The following is an 11,654-nucleotide window of genomic DNA, read 5'->3' as shown; positions in this document are numbered from 1 at the left end:
TAAGATATATTTATATTTTTTTCAATATTTAGCAAAGTGACATTTAAATCTGTAACACTTTTTATAACTAGACAAATTTAGTAATACATACTGGCTCAGTCTTAGATAGAATGGAGGTTGAACTCTGCAAGTCTTGTTGAATTCCTTTTGGAGGTGAAGGTGAAGCGCAAGCATTACTTATGTCGCCATTGCTCAATAAAAGTCTACATCATTTGCAAATAGCTGAAAATATAAAACAAACCCCGTCGTTAGAGGCTAAATACAGATACATCATGTTTTCATGGTTGACAAATGCAACGAACCAGTTGACACTCTACTTCCTACCTTCCATTCCCTTCCCAACCCTTCTCAATCCTTCCCTTCCCTTCCCTTCCCTCCCTTTTCCTTATCCTCCCTTCCCTCACATCCCCTCCCCTACCTTCCTTTCCCTTACATTCCCTCCCCTTCACTCCCCTCCCCTTCACTCCCCTTCACTCCCCTTCCCTTCCCTTTTTCATAGCTCAAATAATGAAATAAGAGCTAATTATATATTAAGAAAAAAAAAACAAAAAAAAAACAAAAACAGTACAACTACTGCAACTTAAACAGTTTGTACTTACGAGAAGCTATGGGAACAAGAATTGATGTCATCTGTTTACAACTGTTTAGATTGCTCAAGTGTCAATCCCCTATCGCCTTTTCTTGGATGTTCTTTGTGTGGTGCCCACTCAGGAGGCATTGAATAGGTCTTTTTATTCAACAACCATCTAACCCCGTCCTCATCTCTATGTCGTGGGCAATTAGACAGTGCAAGATAATATTCATTTACCTCAAAAATACCTAAGAATTAGAAATTACGAAAATTAAATTTTAACACCGTTTTACTAAAAATGTTTACTCATGTCTAGACTCACTAGGAGGCTTTCTGGAATTCCTCGAATTTTGAGTAAAGAATTGATATCATGGCCGTATAAAGACAGCTATATATCCTAAATGTGAAATTCAAAGACAAGAAAAAACTGAAAAATTCAACATTGCTTATTTAGGAGCTGTAACAACTTAGTAATTAGAACGCACTAGATATTAGAACGCACTAGAAATTAGAACGCTCTAGATATAATAAATTATCGTAGTGTTTACCTGCTCTGGCGAGGACAAGATCTGTCTCCGTATTTAGATGTAAGTCCGCAGAAGTATTGAAGGTTTTCAAGTGGCCTTTAATATCTTTCTTGCAGTTGCCCAGTGACATGCACTCAGTATTACTGGGATTAAATTTACTGGAACCACACAGACCACGAACAAACGCAGAGTAGCCGCACCACGCCATGTAACATTTGCGTAAGTCATTTCAATGTAGAGAAGGTTTTGGTGAAGGAAAAATTCGACAGCAGCTCATTATGCAGTGTTAAAAACAGTTTGATTGACACTCAGAGAGTTCCGAAAAATAAAATTTTATTGTTATATTTTAAGTAAACATAAATTTATATTATCTTGTTTTCAAAAAAAGAAAAAAATAAGGAATGAAAAGTCAATTTATGGTCCATCAAATTACATTTTGTTTTCTTGTTTGATGTTTTTGATACTTGGTATGAAACAAACAAACCAAAAAAACTTATTTGAAAGCAATTTATTATATTATGTCGGTAAGGAACAGTTTCATTTACACACACTTACAAACTCACTAAATAGTTTCGAAAAGTACAAGTTTTTATTTTAAATGGACATAAGCTTGTCTAGTTTGGAAAGAGGGATAAAAGGAAAATCATTGTTCAAAAAAAAAATTTTTTTCCAATACGTTTTTGGGCTGCCTGTGTGTAACGCAATCGACGCCATGGGACTTGTACGATGTGCATCACTTTTGACCGTTCCAGTCTTTATGAAGTTTTTCATGACAATAAACCACTCCAAAAGGTACCACATACATCATAAATATGTAATGCCTTTTCTTATTAACATCATAAATCTCACAATTTGATTTGGAAAACTGATGTGGAGCATTTCAGGAAAAAAAGAAGTTTTACTAAATCATCGGCATATATCGAGGGAATAATATACTGACTATACTAATTTAGGTGTTTCGGTATCAAACAGCATCTAAAAGCTTCCAATTTCACTTGGTCAAGTAATGATATGTTAGAAAAGGTTGAATATCTTTATTGTAGATCATTTGACGGAGGTAAATTTTGTTGGACAATTTTTATTTCTCGCGCTTAGTTAATTTAGCGTATCTCGTGACCGTGACAAAGGACGTCAGGTAGGCTCGGAAAAAGGGCGCTGAAAATTCGTTGTTTTAGTAGCCCAAAAATTTTATTACGTTTTCTCTAAGAAGAAACATCATTCTTTCTAGGGAATATAGTTGAATAACCTCAGGGCATGTAGCAATGCCCTTTTTCAGCCTTTCGATTTGACTTGATTCAACTTCTGACGTAGGACTTGTGTTCCACGTGTTTCTTTTTTATGGCATCCTTGGGTTTCATTCCCGTAGCCCTGGCCGCCTCGTTGTTCAAAGCCGCGATGACCTGGGGGAGCCTCTGGGTCCATTCCCTGTTGCGTTTGGAGGGATATTCCAGCTCTTTCCAATACTGGTACCAAAAGAGACGCTCGGCCAGGGTCTTATTGAATCTTTCAACAATGCTCTGACCCCTGTGGTACTCTGCTTCGGCTCTCCTAATTTTAGTGTCGTGGTCTTTCAGGGTCTTAGTAACCACGCCCATGAACTCTGTCCCCGCATCCACTTGCAGCAGCTTAGGCCATTTCAAGACGCGCTTATAAATCCTACCTAGGGCTTCTGCTACTTCCCCAGAATCCTTGCTGGTTATGGGTTCGGCATCCTTGTATCTGCTTGCGATATCAACTACGGTCAAAGCGTACCTATAGGTCTTTTTTCTCACATTGTCGTGCGGTAAGAAAAGCAAATCCGCCTGATGAACTTCATTGGGGGCATTTACGGTGAAGCTGGGCCTGGGAATGTACTTAGGCACGGGAAGATAAACCCGCCAGATGGTTTGTTTTCTTAGCCAGTTCTTAGCCGTTTCTTCTGATACCCTGGCCGCGGTCGCGAGTTTCTTGATAGCTGACGCTCCTCTCCAATAGCCTTCAGGCCCATAGTAAATCCTTTTTAGTTTGTCCTCTACGCGGCCCATTATATGAATTCCAAAACAAGATTGATCTTACGTCCGTTAAAATCCACCGTCTTTCCGTCCACCTTAATGGTGATGTTTATGCTTTCTACCAAATTAGACAAATCATAGCTTAAAGAAATGGGAGTGTATTCTACTGGGTCAAATGGATTACCTTTGGGCAGAAACTTGGACATAAGAGAAGACTTTTCTCCATTGTTGTAACTATGAACCAAGTTGTAATAGACTTCATAAGAGGATGCGACTTTCCATTTTACATCATATGTATTACCGCTATTTATCGTGGTACTAGTAAGGCCCAGGAGTTCTACCAATGAACTGTCCTTTAAATTAGCGCTTCCACTATTTTTCTTGAATTTCATTTCATTGGGTAATCCTGTGGTAAGAGTATATCCATGCTTTGCTAGCTCCTTAGCCAGTGTTATGGGGGTGTAATGGGAATCTGGCAACTTTGGTTTGTTGGCATTCGCAACGACAAAGCCATTAATTAAATTATACCAAGAATTGTACAAAGAGCAACTAACCAACCTTACCTTATGAGCTTTGATGGGGGGATTCAGATAAGTGGTAAAGTTCTTCTTGTCGCTTTCCAAAAAGACGATCATTATATTAGATACGCCAAAGCTACGCCTCCCGCCAGCCCTGCAACTCCCACGAAGACCAACTCGCTATCTTTTTGTTTCTTAGAAGGCTGGTAGTAATTCTTAAACTGGGGCCTTTTCAACCCAGTTAATGCCGCGGGGTGTGCTTGTGCATAGAGCTTAAAGGCGTAGTCTGTGTTTTCGAAGTTCTTATTTGCCTGCATCTTGTCTTGGTAGTTCTTGTCCAACCAATCCCTGTAAGCTTGTCTTTTTTCATTCCAAGCCGCCACGTCTCGCTGATATTTCTCCAGCGCTAAGTCGTGTCTCTTCCTTTCGGCGGTTAAATCTCCGCTGAGATCACCTCTGACTAATCTATCCAAATATTGACCACCATAATTAGCTCCAGTGAATGCTAAAGCTGCAATAACTCCACCTGCGATTAAACTAGCCATTTATATGTTAGGCAGGTACTTTTCCTTTCGTAGGTAATCCTTTACCATGATAGCCCTGCCCACGGCAGTGGTCATTTTAGCAAAGTTAGCGAAGCTCTTGCTTGGGTCTTCAGTAAAGTCATCTTTGAGCACTTTCTTACCTACCCAACCAATACCCGCAACGATGGAAGTAATGATAGCTGCTTCTTCAACAATTTTCAATAACGCGGTCGACATTATATTACAAAGCGAGAAGGTTATTCCATCACGGGTATTTTGCTTCTCTTAGGGGGCTCCTGCACGGGTGCGTGATATGTTGGCGGCACATGCACGGCCTCCCACTTTACTTTTGGCTTCGTAGCCCGCCATTGTAAGTAGAGGCTGCCTGCTGCTATAGCAACTCCTAACGCGCCGATGACGTACCCAGGATTAATAAAGGATTCCTCTTCTCTTTCCTCCACCTTTTCTTCTTTTTTGGCTTTGTTCTTCCTGTTCATCTCCGCGAGCTTCTTCCCCGCGGCAACTCTGCCTGGAGATTTAGCCTTGGTAATCTTTTGCTCCTCTTGGGGCTGCTCTACCTTCGATTCACTCATTTATATCTAAGGACTTGAAGGACTTAATAAGTAACTTAAGGTAACCTGGGCAAGTACTTGAGAAGGACTTGAGAATGACTTAAGTAAGTACTTAAGGAGGACTTGACTAAGTACTTGAGGCGACATGGGTAATTCCTGAGGACGACTTGACTAAGTACTTGAGGCGACTTGATCAGGTACCTCAGCAAGTGCCGCCTGGAAGACCTTTTCGACTTCTCTGTCCTTCTTGAAGTCCTTCCAAGAGGCACCAAAGGTGCCCGCAAGTTCCTTCAGGTCGACATGCTGAGCTACGTGCAAAGCCGCAGAGGCGACTGCCATTAACTTACCGCACTTCAAAGACAACCACCCGCAGGTTATTTTAAGTTCTTGGGATATGACATAGTCATCTCTTATGTCCTTCTGTAGTTGCTCCACGTCGTCTATGGGCAGCGCAAGTCCAAGCAATTTAGTCGCAAGTCGGATAGCGGAGTCTGCTACGGCGTCCGTGGTCTTACTTGCAAGGGCAGCCTCATACCTCTTATGGAACTTCTTGACTTCCTCTTCTGACAACTTATTAACCTGCTCATGGGTAAGTTCCTTGCCTATCATTTCTTTACACTTCCCCGAAGACACCAGGATGTTAAGTTGTTCCTTGAGGTTACTTTCATCTAACTGTGTGGGGACTTCATCTAAGAGCTGCTCAATATCCATATACATTAGGAATCATAGATTCCAACCTCGTACGGAAACCTCAAAGAGAAGATCATCTTGGAATGTTGGTGCGTCTTTAGATGCCGCATGTATTCATGCAACTGTTCCTTGGATATCTCACCGCCATAGTCGCTTAAGATGGTTTCCAGGTCAGACTTACTCGGAGTATAAAATACGACAAGTGAACCAATGTTTTCCCTAAAGGGCTTAGAGACGCTGGTAAGCTGCTGCGAGAGCAACCAAACGCTGATATTGTCGTGTCTGCCGCTAAAGGCGAGTTTAACGAGCTCTGACGTGCGTCTCTTTACATCGTCCCCGCAGGCGATGTCATCCAGTATAAGGAGTGTCTGCGTATCTTTAGGGAATAGGCCCTTTGCAGGATTAGGTCACGTGCTTGGTTACCGCGTAGCAATGCCATGTTGGGACGCAAGCGTCCCAAGCGCCATATTGAAATTATAGCGTGACGAAGCCATACTTGAAGTTTTATATTCAATTTATTTGCGATCTGTTCGAATCTGTTTTAGTATTAGTCAATTTTCTTAAAGTTATTAGTCTCTTGGATTGTTTTCTTCGAGTTTTTTGTTTATATTTCAAACATCAAGACGATTTTTTGACGTTTAAACCCGAAGTGAGCAGTGGACCGCATGGCGAACAATGGTCAAGGTAAGCAACCTTATTATTCATTCTTTATTTAGCGCTTTCTGTGTTCTGAAACCTTTGTTTATCTTGACTTATATCATTTGAGCGTTCGGTGAGAAACAAGTATGCTGTTTGTCTATGAATAACGATAAAGTTCGATGTTCCATATTAATTTTTTTGAGATGTCTAATGTACTCTACTTTCATGGCTTTTATATACACGTATGCTGGAATTAACTTTGGTTATTTGTGTTATTATCAGCTTCCACGGACACTCCAACTCAAGATCTGAGAAATTTTCCTGATTTTTCCTTTGCTGAGGTTGAGAGATATGCGAAAACCATGTCTGGGTGCACAAGCACCACAAGAGCTTACAAATTTTTTGCTGAGCCCGGATATCTACACAACATCCAAGGTATGTAAAATCAAAGTTTGATCTAGTTATATGTACCATCAAAGAAGTGATCTTAAAAGATACCATGATATAATACTAATTTTTTAATATAGTTATTATTGGCACTAACCTGGGATATATGATTATTAAATCTAAAACTTTTTTTCTTCTATTTCAGTCACCTATTCAGTGAATAGAGTCAAGGTGACAGCAAAGTGCTTTCGCTCGATGAGAAAAAGCGAGCCACCACACATTCTGGAGTGTTTCATGAGACTGGAAAACAACGCCATTCATGGAAAATGTTCCTGTGTTGCAGGTGCTAGTGGCTTCTGCCACCACCTAATAGGCCTACTGTTCTATATTGCTCATTGTAAAACCCTTGGAATGGTCTCCCTGCCAGATGATCTGACATGCACAAGTATGACTCAGCGTTGGAGTATCCCAAGAGAAAGGCAGATCCAGTCTAAAGAAGTACAGTCCTTACTGGTTAAAAAGCCAAAAATGGGAGTCAATTACAAAAAGTTCATCAAAAGCAATTTGTATTCACCTTCAACATTCTATGGTTTTCTTTGTAAGAGTGACTTTGTTGGTCTGGAACCGCAACCCCTGGCAGTTGATATTGCTCCCACAGAAGAGCTAAGACCAAATTTACCTCAAGTTCCAACAAGGTATGGAAATGTCTTCAAAGGTAGTGTGCTGTCTTACCAGCAGAAGCTTTCTCAAGAGTATGTGATAAATGACTTTCTTGCCAGTGACTTTCCCAGGTTACCAATGGAGAATGCAGGAGAAAACTTCGATAATGTCCAGTTTTGCTTAACTCAAGACAAACAGGCAGCACTAGAGGCATTATCAGTCACTCAATCAGTTGCCATTGACATTGAGCAAAAAACTGTGACACAGAGTGCTTGTAATCTATGGCAGATGTTGCGCTCCAAGCGAATTACTGCAAGTAAATTTGGTCTTTGCGCAAAGCGTATCTCAAACTTTGAGAATTTGGTGAAGCAATTGAATCCATCAAGACATGTAGTCACTGCACCTGTGCGAAGGGGTATTGAATTGGAACCGCATGCAGCTATGATTTATGCAAATCAGGCCAAATCAGGGATGGTCAACCTCTACCCCAGTGGATTGGTCATCTGTCCAAAGAGCCCATGGCTTGGGTGTAGTCCTGATCGCAAGGTCTACGATATCACTGCTGCAGCTGAAGGATCACAACCATTTGGGCTCTTGGAAATAAAAGTAGTCAAAGAGGGAGAAACAGATTTCAAAAATGTTAGATACGTTGACATTGACCCACTTACAAGTGAGAAAACACTGAAGAAGAACCATGACTATTATTTTCAAGTGCAATGTCAGTTAGCAATTACTGGCATTGAATGGTGCGATTTCTTTAGTTACATGAATGACAATACTTTTTTTTGTCAGAGAATCCTGTTTGACAAGGACTTTTTCCGGGAAAGCAAAAATAAAGTTGATAAGTTTTTTTTTCAATATTTTTTACAGGCAACATAGTATGACTAAGGGCAATAACCAAGAATTAATCACACCAATGTTATTCCATTTTAGACCATTTTTATTCAATTTTTGGATTTGTAAAGAGTTGAAAATCTGAATATCAGAACTAGCTTTTAGTCATCTATGCATAGAATCGTAATGTAAAGTTACTAAGCTATATTTTCAAATTATGTCACCTTTGCATTTGAAACTCTATGAGGATTTTGAAACCCCCATGGAATACAGTTAGATTGGAACTGGCTTCAAATGTTCATTAACTATTTCATGCATGGTTGGTGCAGTGAGCTAGTTTCAAAGTACTGCACGTGGTATAAATACATTGTAGTTTCCATTTTTCCTCATGCGTAATTAACAAATATTAGAAGTACATGTTGAAGGTTGTTTTTATTTGTCTCCATTTAATATCAAGGGCCCCTGAAAATTTGTTAATAAGCAGGTAATTGTATATATTTGATTAACTGAGCCCATCATAGACAATGGGACATCCGAGTCAAAGATATGGTATTCTTTGATCCTTCTGATTGCCCTTTCAACATGTATTCGCAATTTAGCAATTGTTTTTGTATTTAGCACTTCTGCTTCAGAAAATTGCCTTCTATCTTGTAAAAAGGGAGGGAGGTTCAGATGAGCACCCCTGTCCCTCAGCAAATCTTTGATATCAAATCCTTTATCTGCCATTACAGAATCACCATCCTCAAGCAAATCTAATACACCTGAACACCTTGTGATCTCTTTATCAGAAATTGCCCCTGTATAAAGAGAAGAAACGAATGTAACTGCACCATGTGGTGCAATACCTATTAGACCCTTAAGTGTTGTGTTACTCTTATACGTAGAATAAAGCTGGGACTGCAAAAGGAGAGATGATGGTGTCTCAACAAATATTTCTGTGCAATCAAGGATTACACGTGTTGTAGGATAAAGCCTTTTAAACTCCTCTGGCATCTTGAGATTCACATCAGCTCTTGATGGCCAAATCATTTGATTACCAAGCAGAAAATACAAATAGTTAGCCCAGGTTGTTAATTTCCTACTCACAGTTGACATATGTAGATTAAAACGATGTGCAAGATCTTGTTGAAATAGCCCTAATTTAATTCTAACTAGAAACATGAATAACTCATCTATGAGTTGCATCGCCCTCATATGCGGACGATTTTGTAATATACCTGTAGCATAACAGTATGTCATTGTTTCTGCAGAAGGCCTAGCAAAATTATAAAAAAATATCAAATGCTTGTATGTGCAAAACCCAGTGTAGAACTTAATAGCATCGTTGTCTGTGGAGAATCTTTCTAACCCGAACTTGTAGATGGCAAGTTCTGCTGCAACTTGTTCTTTTTGTTGCTTTACTTCTTCTTGGGCAGCATTGGCATCTCTTCTTGCTGCTGCTAGTTCAGCTTGTAAGGCTAGTAGCTGTGCTTTTGTCTCTCTGAGCTCATCAAAAATATTTGGGGCTTGGGTTGTGTTTTCTTCATAAGGTTGGTTTGAATCATCATCTTCTAAAGCTTCCACATCACTCTCATCTGTTTGTGTGCCACTGTAAACCAAAGAAGGATTTCGGTTTTTTCAGCAAACAATATCAACTATGTCAGAATACCACTGATCTGCTGGATGGGCCAATGCAGATTAAATATTTAGATTTACATTTAAATAAACAACTTGCATGATAACATACCTTTCAACTTGTCTTATAATCTTTCGTCTGCTTATTGTTACTGCCCAGTTAAATACAGTAGGGACTATTCCTTCTTTAAGACGCCGTCTTCCTGAATTATCAATAGGGAGGAAGTCTTCTTCTTTAAAATGTTTGCCACAAACTCTGGTCTTAGATGTTATCTACATACAAACCATAAGCGTAAGTTAAGTTACATTGAAAACATAGTAAAGAAAATGTTAGTTAATAAAGAGCATTTCCATTTCAGTAAAGATAGGCCTTAACTTACCTTGAAATATGGGCCAACGTCCCTTCTTATTTTGATAATCCATTGCTTTTGCATTTCCTTGTTTTTAGGTATTCGGTGAAATGACAACGAACTTTCGTAGCGACTATCACCTGTACACATCGGGACACAACAGTGATAATTTCCACCTCTGGACTTCTTTTTAGGTACTGGGGAACTTGGACCAGAATCATCTGCTAAACAGGGTTAAAAAAATACACGTATAAGACAAATAATACTGATTAAATGACAACAGCAACCGCAAGAAAAAATGTCAAAACAACAACAACAACCTTACAAGAAGAACAGGCATGTACTCCAGCTCATTGTGAAATGTGTTGAGCTGAATTAGCTTACTAGCAATGCTTGAGTAAGAACACAGAAAGCGCTAAATAAAGAATGAATAATAAGGTTGCTTACCTTGACCATTGTTCGCCATGCGGTCCACTGCTCACTTCGGGTTTAAACGTCAAAAAATCGTCTTGATGTTTGAAATATAAACAAAAAACTCGAAGAAAACAATCCAAGAGACTAATAACTTTAAGAAAATTGACTAATACTAAAACAGATTCGAACAGATCGCAAATAAATTGAATATAAAACTTCAAGTATGGCTTCGTCACGCTATAATTTCAATATGGCGCTTGGGACGCTTGCGTCCCAACATGGCGTTGCTACGCGGTAACCGAGCACGTGACCTAATCCTGCAAAGGGCCTATTGTTTGTGCCAAAACTTAAGATGGCTGGATAACTCGTTAGGGTCTAAGATATCTACGAAGAAGTCGTCATCTTTCACTCCTATGCCTTCCCAGGTGCGGTTATTCACGTATGTGGGGCATAATAGCACGATATAGTCGAAGCGGTATCTAAAGGGTCCTAATAGCTGCTCCACGATGAACTGGGTCTTTCCACAGCCGGTGGGTCCTACTATCAGAGCGTTACAAGGCATGTGATCTGGGTTCATTTATATCTAATGAACCCCATTTATATATAATGGAGCCCGTGGAAGCAGTCAAAGCAATGGTTAACGTCGTCAAAGAAAAGTCAGACCTGGAGAGGACGGTCGAAATGCAAAGGGAGGAGATAGACCGGTTAAAAGAGCGCGTGCAGGAATTGTACGATGAAATGTGCAGTCTGAAGTGCGCGGAAAGGTTTGGTGCGCTGATAACTATGGCGGGCTGGACTAAGGAGTCCGTTAAGGACTTTATTAAGAATCCCTTATAAGGCTTATTAAACACTTAGTTATAATGGGGTGCAAAGATTGCAACAAGGAGTTCAGTTCCAAACAGGCGCTACGATATCACGTCGAAAAGAAGGTGTGTCATAAGACGCGCGAAAGGCGTTGTTAAGGAGTGTAATCATCTGTTTAGCAGCGTGCAAATGTTGGATTATCACGTCAATAACCGCGTCTGCTTAAAGAATATATGCGAGCGCTGCGAGGAGGACAAAGATGAAGAGTGGCATCGTTTCCGTTGCCGCGGCAATTACGATCTGCAGGATGTCGTTTGTTACGAGCACGGCGATATTGCCGCCCGATGTTGTCCGCGCGAGACTAAAAAGAGGTTAACGCAGCGTAAAAAGGAGATAGATGTGCGGTTTGCGATGTTTGACCGCGTTGAAGGCGTGTGCTGGGAAGATAGGGAATATTGGGAGGCGGACTGTGAGCACTGTGGGTGTCAAAGAAGTGACCAACATATTTGGCAGTGCTTGTATCTGCAGTCTGATCCGGTCGCCTTTAAGGAGTACTTAG

The 11,654-nt window shown here is 40.2% G+C and overlaps 2 protein-coding genes and 1 pseudogene across 3 annotated transcripts; 1 reads left to right on the top strand and 2 right to left on the bottom strand.

Annotated features, from left to right (window-relative positions):
- Positions 1 to 43: 43 nt before the first annotated feature.
- On the bottom strand, positions 44 to 1,306 carry LOC148908408 (uncharacterized; annotated as a pseudogene).
- Positions 1,307 to 5,904: 4,598 nt separating this feature from the next.
- Positions 5,905 to 8,337, top strand: LOC148908407 (uncharacterized). Its single transcript, XM_089034795.1, has 3 exons — positions 5,905 to 6,077; positions 6,315 to 6,467; positions 6,625 to 8,337. The coding sequence occupies exons 1-3, from the start codon at positions 6,059 to 6,061 to the stop codon at positions 7,956 to 7,958; spliced, it is 1,506 nt and encodes a 501-aa protein (XP_088890921.1). The 5' UTR covers positions 5,905 to 6,058; the 3' UTR covers positions 7,959 to 8,337.
- An 8-nt stretch (positions 8,338 to 8,345) lies between these two features.
- Positions 8,346 to 10,568, bottom strand: LOC148908406 (uncharacterized). Of its 2 annotated transcripts, none has more exons than XM_089034793.1 (4): positions 10,325 to 10,568; positions 9,908 to 10,101; positions 9,640 to 9,800; positions 8,346 to 9,501 (listed from the first exon to the last, which is right to left on the bottom strand). In XM_089034793.1, the coding sequence occupies exons 1-4, from the start codon at positions 10,341 to 10,343 to the stop codon at positions 8,346 to 8,348; spliced, it is 1,530 nt and encodes a 509-aa protein (XP_088890919.1). In that variant the 5' UTR covers positions 10,344 to 10,568. The 2 variants fall into 2 exon arrangements, with proteins under 2 accessions (XP_088890919.1, XP_088890920.1); XM_089034794.1 differs by having other exon boundaries at positions 9,908 to 10,098.
- Positions 10,569 to 11,654: the final 1,086 nt, after the last annotated feature.

The sequence above is a fragment of the Actinia tenebrosa genome, unplaced genomic scaffold (assembly GCF_029948245.1).
Source record: "Actinia tenebrosa isolate PJP-AT-01 unplaced genomic scaffold, QUT_ActTen_1.0 PGA_scaffold3__52_contigs__length_22856419, whole genome shotgun sequence".
Taxonomy (NCBI): Eukaryota; Metazoa; Cnidaria; class Anthozoa; order Actiniaria; family Actiniidae; genus Actinia; species Actinia tenebrosa.
This window is presented reverse-complemented; position numbering and strand designations above follow the sequence as displayed.